Genomic DNA, 8,344 nt, shown 5'->3' with positions numbered 1-8,344 from the left:
AGACAATGTGAGAGCAACATTATGAGCTCTGTCCCCAATTAAAGCCACTTGTTTTATTGTTGTCTCCTGCCAGTCTCAATGTGGGCAGCTGAGCACTGAAACCCAATTTTCTCAACAGAAGATCTATCTTCAAGAAGAAGTTTGCTAAAAGCCTGGGATTAACATCGAATGGTCTTCTCCTGTCATCCATTATCATGCAGAGAACTTTAAAGATGCCAAAAGGAGATTCGTCAAAAAATAGAACATTTGAAACTGATTAAATTCGAAATATGTATATAGATTCATTACAGTCAGATTGATGTATTTCAAGAGTTAACTTCACTTGATTTGAATAAGTGTGGCTTACATTAAAAGATAATTATCCATTTACATCCAGATCATAAAACATAGAATTTGTGATTCAAAAACATTATCTTTCTGAAAAATGTGCCATCATTAACAGGACAACTTATGTCCTATTATAAATTATAAGCAGTAAATTGTTTGCTAAAATACATTTTTCAACTAGAAATTGGAATAAGATCATGTTGTATAGAAGAATATGCAAAGCCTGTGATTTAGTCCACAAATTTATTAACAAACAGGTCATAATTCCTCATTTGTTTTTTCCTCTATTTTCATGTGCATTCTTGTTTTTCTTTGTGTTTATGGCACATCAACATCAAATTCAGAATACTAGAGTGAATGTTTACATTTAAAAGGTAATTAATAGTGTGAACGCAAAGAGAAATAAATAAAAAAGAAATGTTTACACCAATCACTCGGACTACTTTCATGTATTTATTGCAGATAACATATTGACTCAGTCAAGAAAGCACAGATTAGATTTTTTCTGACAGTAGACCCCATATTAATATTCTTACATATGTCCATGCATTGCCTGTATTAACATTACTGGGATGTCTTTATGGTCAGGTACATATGCAACCTTTAAACTGTGAGTAAATTATTTACTTTGTCTTTTACAATGTGCAGCTGAATTTTAAAAACCCACAATAAAAATTTAAATTCTCCTAAAGTCAAATACTTCCCTTTATCAAGAGTCCTGCGATCTTCAAGGAGCTGGAGCTTTCTCTGGGAAAAATGTATTTCTTTTTCTTTGATCAATGAAAGCGCATCTGCTTTAATTCAGCAGGTCTGCTGACATCTGCTGAATTAAAGGTGCCTCTGTGCATGTATTTAATGAAGTCTGCTTTGTGTCTTCTGGCCGAAACAAAGCAGGCTGCATGTACAAAACAGCTGCCAAAAATGGTGAAAAACTGGACAACTTTCACATGTTAATATCAACAAGTCTGATCTACAGCACAGAATTCAACTATACTTGAACACATTAGCTTATGTTTCTATGACTTCCATTCTCTGAACATAAAGTAGAGAAAGAGGAAAACTGTGACGGTGTAGCAAATGAAGAAAGATCTGTTGATTCTTTTTGCCCAAGACACCAACTTTACTTTTTCTTCTCTGTAGCCAAGATGGATGAAAACAGCTTTCTGCAGCTTCTTCAGCTCATCCAGGATCAACAGCAGCACATGAGATTCTCCTGACAGAAGAGTGCTGTTCACCTGGAGATAATCAGACGCTGGTGTTGTTCTTGTTGCATTGGACACTATTTGACACAAATTTGCAAGACTGCTGAGATTTCACTCATGGACAAGAGTGGCTGGCTATCACTGTGCTGGACTGTGAGAATGCATAAATAACCTGGGTCACATTCTTTGAAGCAGACTGTACCACAGCATATTATGGCTGTTGTAGATAGAAAAAACAGAAGCAAATTTTTGCCAAAACAAACTCGGACATTTTGAGATTAATCTCAAAACTTCTGGTTGTATTTATTACTACTAAAGTGGCATTAGAGTAAAAAATTGTATGAAGAGTGAAATACCAACAAATAAGTAAAGTCACACCATAACAAACTTGCTTTAGCACTCAATTTATTTTTAAATGAAATGTAAAAACTGGCTGCGGATGTTGATTTGTCTATATTCCAAACTTGTATGATAATTATCAGGCCGCAGTTTGTCCTATTAAAATTTAAAATACTCTGAAAAGACCCAAAAGTGTTTCAGTTTTCTATGTTTTACTGCATCTGTGTAGAAATTTCTTTCTGGAACATGCAAACAAACAATTTGCAGGGCCAAATTTAATGCAAAACATGAGTTTCTACATAATTATATATATACGATGTCATACCTCTTCAAGTAATTCATGCTGCTTTTCCTTTCCTGCATCTCTGCAGATGCTTTCACAGATGGTATTCTCCTCACCTTCTAGAAGCAAAATATATTTTTTTAGCAATTAGTCCACAGCCATTAAGTATAATAAAAAGACTTGCACAAGCACAAAAAGATAAGAATTTTGCCCTGGACTTTATAGAAACAGCTAAAACCATCACTTTACAGATGTTTTAAAACCTTGAATTTAGCATCTAAATCTTTAAAATATTTATGTATTAGCCGATATGGCCTAAATTTGTTATTTGGACTGTTCTTCTAAGTGAAGGAATAAAACAACAAACTTGGCAACTTTCCTTTCATGAAATCCAAAAGGAGAAGTAATTTTATAACCAAGAATCTTTTTTACTTCTTATTTAAAGCACCGAGAGTCAAAGACTAATCTACATATTGGAAGAAAGAGGAGATATGAAGGAGTAAACTTTGACAGAATTGTTGTGCAGCAACAAGTTGAGCACCAATGCATTAATATGACACTGACATGATGCTTCTCACCTTTATCACAATTCTTAGTTTTGGTATTTTTTTGCTTGCTCTCCTGGTTTTCCTGCAGGCTGAATTCATCTTTTTCAATCAGATACGTGACTAGGATCGTCTCCAAAAGACTCAGCAGCATCAGAGCAAAAATCACAATGCAGTAGGTTGCTAAGTGGAGCAGGAAACCGTATTAGTATTGTTTGTTTGAGAAGTTTAACATATATTTGTGTTTAGTACACAGTTTGTACCTATCAGTGGAGTCCTGTTGGACATGGCAGGCAGGATGTCATTAAGGATGACCAGGAGGACAGAGATGGCCAGCAGAACCGTGACTTTGAAGCCCAGTTTCTCCCCTCGATGGTCCGAGATAAAGAAGGAAGCGAGATCCAGGGAGAGGAAGAACAGGATGGGCAACAGGAAATTGATGACATGGAGGAGGGGCCTTCTCTTTATGGTGATCTGAGGAAACACAAATAAACATTAAATATTTAACTGAGATTGTTTTACTTGGCTTTATTAATTTTAGAGTATTTTTCCAAGACATTTTTATCAAGCAGAGATGTACTTCTAGAAACAGCTTTATAATAATTGCCTTTCTTCACTTTGTTTTTCTAGGTTTTAAATAAGCCTGTCACAATAGCAATTATTCAATTAAGATAAATTTCACTCTTATGATTAATTATTTTTGAAGGGAAGTTTTATACACAGAAACTTCAGAAGTCATGTTATTTCTGATTTTATTTATGTGTGGTTTTTATTTCTTTTTTATTTATTGTTTTGGATTGTTGTGCTTTATTTTGGACATTTAAAATGTCTTCCAGTGTAGAGTATTTTGTACAAAATTAATGTTTATTAGTCTTTGATCAGATGAACTTGCATTATTATACCATTATCATGTTATGAGTTTAAAAAACAACAATATTGATTATCAAAATAATTTCTGGGATAATTTATGGTCCAGCAAAATTTGTTATTGTGACAGACCTGGTGTTAAGTGAGCGTTACATACTGTATATATGAGCATGTCCCAGCTTCTATTCTCGTAGGTAAGAAGGGAGTTGTTGACAGACAGACGCAGGAACTCCCACTCTCCCTGCGTCTTCATGATCTGCTGTGAAAACTGAGTAACCCGAGTCGAGTTCGAAGAGGGAAGAATTCGCATTTCCTTCTCTGCTGGCAGAGACACAAGGCAGTAAATGAAAGGCAATTCATAAAAGCCATGTGGCAGTCATAACATTGACAGAAACGCACCGCAGTACACTGCAGACCCAATCGATATGCTGCATTCTTGAGTGTCAAAGGGAAACCTGTGGACGTCCATCTTGCAGGTGCTGACAACACGAATGTCGTCACCAGCAATGATGGTGCCATCAAAATTCACCAATATGTTCAGATTCTGACGCGAGTCGTCCTTCTCTATCCTGATGCAAAACACACATGTACAGTATGTTTCTTTTTATGGTGTCATTTGGGAGCATTTACATAAAATCTGAAATAAACTGAACCAACAGAGGATTGATTTTCTTCTTATAGCTGCAGGATAACTGTGTTTGCTTATCATTATTCTGTAAACAGCACTGCATACTTTAGTAAAAATGAAAACATGGTACACTAATTTACCTAGTTACCAAACAGAGGAGATAAATAATGCACAATAAGGAAAGCATATCTTGTGTAATTTAGTATTCTGTTGCATATGTTGACATTTCTTGTTTTAAGCTGGTTCTTTTAGCTTGTTTCTTTTTTAAGAAAAAAAGAACTTCACTCTTTGTACTAATGCCTGGAGTATTACTGATTAATTGGGATTTTTTCATAAGGTCTTGGAAGAGCTGGTTGCTGGCCCATCAAAGGTCAACACAGAAATACTCAAATCTAAGAAATTCAGAGTGTCCACCAAACTTATGATAGTTTCCTGGGAACTGTTTGGATTTTTTAAAGTTCTGTTGAATCTGTTATTTGGTATTTTTATCAAATCTGAATAAAAGATATGATTAAATGTGAAATGTCTTTTTATTAAGTTGCAACCATATGTGGTGCCTTGACATTGTTGTTCTTAAATGCACATTTCAAATAAAGTACTGTAGATTTGTAAAGTGAAAAAAACCCAACATGGGTTTCAATGCTTAGGTTTAAATAAAAATATCTGGAAAGTCTCACATAGTGTCATATTCAGCTAACAGTATGTGCCCACCTGCTTCGCACATCTAAAAGAGACTCTATTTGTTGCCCATTCTTCTTTATGTCATAGATCAACCGTGGTCAGATTGGATGAAAATCATCTGAGAACATAAATTTTCATGTCTTGACACAGATATCCGGTTTAATTTAGGTCTGGACTTCACACATGAATCTAACACATGAATTTGCTATAATCTCAACCATTTTGTAGTAGAAGGCCGTGTCGTGAATTGCCTTCAACTCATGACACTGAATTTTATTTAGGAGTATACATTACGCTTTTTTCAACTGTAAAAAAAAAGTGAACTGTTTTCATTTTTCTTCCATTTTGCAATCATACACTACTTTTTGTTGGTTTGTCACATAAAAAAACAAAGAAAAAACATCGAAATCTTAACGTTTATGTGTCTAAATTAAATAATCCGCTTGTGTTTGCTTTGGTGTAAATGTAGGTAAATGTCTGTGTGTGATATAGGCTTACATCTCGTAGATGAAGAGATCTGGTTTCCAGAGCAGATCTTTAGGAACCGAAATCTGAGTGATTCCACAAAACTGAGCCGGGTCCCATGAGATGAACTCGTTGTTCCACTGCTGCAGTAAATTAAGCAGAAATCAATGAAACAAACAGAATTCAAGAAGGTGAATATCAATACAATTTATGCACTTTAGACTTTTCCAGATCTCAGTTTTGACTGACCATTGACGCCCAGATGAAAGGAACAAAGGTTTGTGTTTTTTCAACCTGAGAATAAAGGCAAAGACATGTGAAACACCTTTCAGGTAACTGATAAATCACACGTCCTCTAAGCTGCAGTGCAGCCCGTACCACCGCCAGGATGGCATAAACGATGATGTCCAGCTTCACCACAGTGATGTTTGTGTGGTCCCGAACGGGCCGGGTCAGTTTAAACACGCTGTTGTCCGCTGTCAGGTTCAGGTAGTCCAGAACATCCTGATAGCTGCACACTTTGCAGGAACCGCCATCTACAGAACAACAGACATCCTGCAGGATTTCATTTGGAAATCTTAGGCACAAACTAAAGGTCAGCATCACACTGCAGTCTTATTGTTTTATAGCTTAAAAGTTGCATGTTTATTAAAGTAGTTTTTCCTTTCAAAATTTACTGTTAATTCAGATTTCAAGAAAAACAACATTGTTCTGTAAAATCTAGTTTTTACATATTAAACTCTTAAAATAAGACAAATGCTACATTTGTGAAACTATTGTACATGTTGTCTGTTTCAACAAACAATTTATTCCCTATATTGCATTGTACTGTTCTTTGTCTTATATTATCTGTGCTTTGGTTTTTTGGGAGTAGGTTTTAAATATATAATCTATAGAAATACTATAAATAGCACATTATCCATATGTGTGATGATGTGTACATGTTTGGAAGATGTAATTTTCTTTAAACTAAATTTTAACTTTTAATTATAAACATGATTAATTATTTTTAGTACTCTTTATATGTTTTCATTTTCTTTTTTGAAAGAGTCAAGGATTTCTGCAATTTTTAAAAACATATATAATTGAAATTATAAAGTGTTTACACTTTGAAAAAAATACAATTTGAGTTTATAGATTTTAGCTACAAATCAATATAATGCATGTATCCTCTCTCAAGAAAATAATAAAAGTACATTTATATAGTTTATTGTTTATTAACATTTTATTAACCCACTAATAAAAAAAGAGGCATCTTTTAGTTGTTACACAATTTGAAATACATTCTAAAAAAAATCTAGAAATTTCACACTAACTAGACAGTAATGACTATTTATTCAGAAAAACAAAAACAATTTTCACTTACATTAGATGATTGAAAATCCAATTTAAAATGTAATTAGAAAACTATAATTTCATCTACAACTACTATTTTTTTAGGGTGTTTTTATTATTTGTTTTTGATGAAATCATGCAGAGATTATAGGTTGCTGGTTAAATTACTTCATTTGAAACCTTTGATCACATTGGTTTCAGTAATTAGGTTCAAGAAACTTACCAGTCAGGATGAGCAGCAGGAGGAAGGCAGCGCCGGTCATCTCTGCAGCTTTTTGCACGACTCTGCTGTTTGAGCTGAGGGTCTTTTATTCTCAGCTGAAGGCTGCTCACAGAAACGATTCCTCTCCTGCCTGAAATGGAAAAAAACTTTGCATGTAGACATATATGGCACATAATTAGCTTACAGAGGGAGGAGAAGTAGACTATTTGATATGTATCAAGTTTAACTTGGATTCTCCTGACAGCCAATGATAGCTATGATTGTTTTGGGTAGAAAGTGACAAAAATCCAAACTCGGTAGAAAGGGAGGTTGTGTGCTCAGAGGCAGAGATAATGGGATTTTACTGCTTCCTGTCACTGAGAAGAAGAATATGGCAAATTTGTACTCTGTACACAGAATGTGAGTGCAGTTACGGGACAGATGACGCAAAGCTTGGACAGCGGCCAACCGCAAAACAGAAGGAGAAATTTGATTTGAACAGAACTTGATCACCCAGGCTACAAGGTTATGAACATTTTCCCCATTTAAACCCACTTATGTCGTCATTGTCTCCTGTCGGTCTCTCGCCATTAAGAACCCGATTAACTGTAAACACCACGTCTCTCCTTAATAATCAACATGAACTGATTAATAACCACAAAAAGAGCATTGCACCAATGAATAAACTCAATGAATTTAATGACGTATAAACTTGTCAATAAATTGAATGAAAAAGTTCTATACTATACAGATTTATTACACAGACAATTTCATGCATTCATGTATAATAGCGTTTATGAACACATGTTTGCAACTTATTAAACACCAAAGTTTAATCTTTAAGAAAATGTGGATTTTATATAATACAAGTAAAAAGTGATTTTTAAAAGAGTAATATTAGCTTATTGATAAGCGTGTGTGCATACTATGCAGTATAAGTACTCAGTATGTTGAAGGCCCTTGTATTTGTCAGATGATAATATGGTATTGATTTTAAGTGTTAAGTAGATTGTCTAATTATGACGACTGCAGGTGTAGAAAAGTCACTAATAAGATTTATGATACAGAAAGTTTATGTTATGACAATGCCGAAGTCTACAGAATGAGAGCTCAATGCTAAAACAATATTTTCAAGGACGTTAGTGGGAAAAGGAAAAACTGGTAGAAAAACCAGTGGACTATCTGCACAGCAACTCCAGTACAGCTCCAGTATTATCTTGCTTGTGGACATTTTTTGCAAAAGCTTTTTCTTCCACTCAATTTTCCAATAAATATGCTTCAATACAAAATCTATGAACAAGCAACGTTGATCATTTTATGTAGTGTACACCACTACTCATAGAGCCTAGTTAAATCACCAGTTACTGTGTGCCATAATATTACATTCATGTATATTATGGCAAAGGTTTCAACTGTTGATTTTTGTGTTTTTATAATTTAAACGCTTTGAGCTGCCTTGTAGCTGAAATG

General features: G+C 34.5%; 1 protein-coding gene across 1 annotated transcript; it reads right to left on the bottom strand.

Moving 5' to 3' along the window:
• Nucleotides 1-1,016: 1,016 nt before the first annotated feature.
• Nucleotides 1,017-6,995, bottom strand: LOC129368173 (5-hydroxytryptamine receptor 3A-like). Its single transcript, XM_055043037.1, has 10 exons — nt 6,896-6,995; nt 5,716-5,873; nt 5,587-5,631; nt 5,371-5,480; nt 3,963-4,132; nt 3,721-3,881; nt 2,960-3,170; nt 2,730-2,879; nt 2,194-2,270; nt 1,017-1,562 (listed from the first exon to the last, which is right to left on the bottom strand). Exons 1-10 carry the CDS (start codon nt 6,933-6,935, stop codon nt 1,344-1,346), a joined length of 1,341 nt encoding a protein of 446 aa, XP_054899012.1. The 5' UTR covers nt 6,936-6,995; the 3' UTR covers nt 1,017-1,343.
• Between the last annotated feature and the right edge of the window lie 1,349 nt (nt 6,996-8,344).

Source organism: Poeciliopsis prolifica, unplaced genomic scaffold, assembly GCF_027474105.1.
Source record: "Poeciliopsis prolifica strain line A6 unplaced genomic scaffold, Auburn_PproV2 SCAFFOLD018, whole genome shotgun sequence".
Taxonomy (NCBI): domain Eukaryota; kingdom Metazoa; phylum Chordata; class Actinopteri; order Cyprinodontiformes; family Poeciliidae; genus Poeciliopsis; species Poeciliopsis prolifica.
Note: the sequence above shows the minus strand (reverse complement) of the source record. Positions and strands in the feature narration are given on the sequence as shown.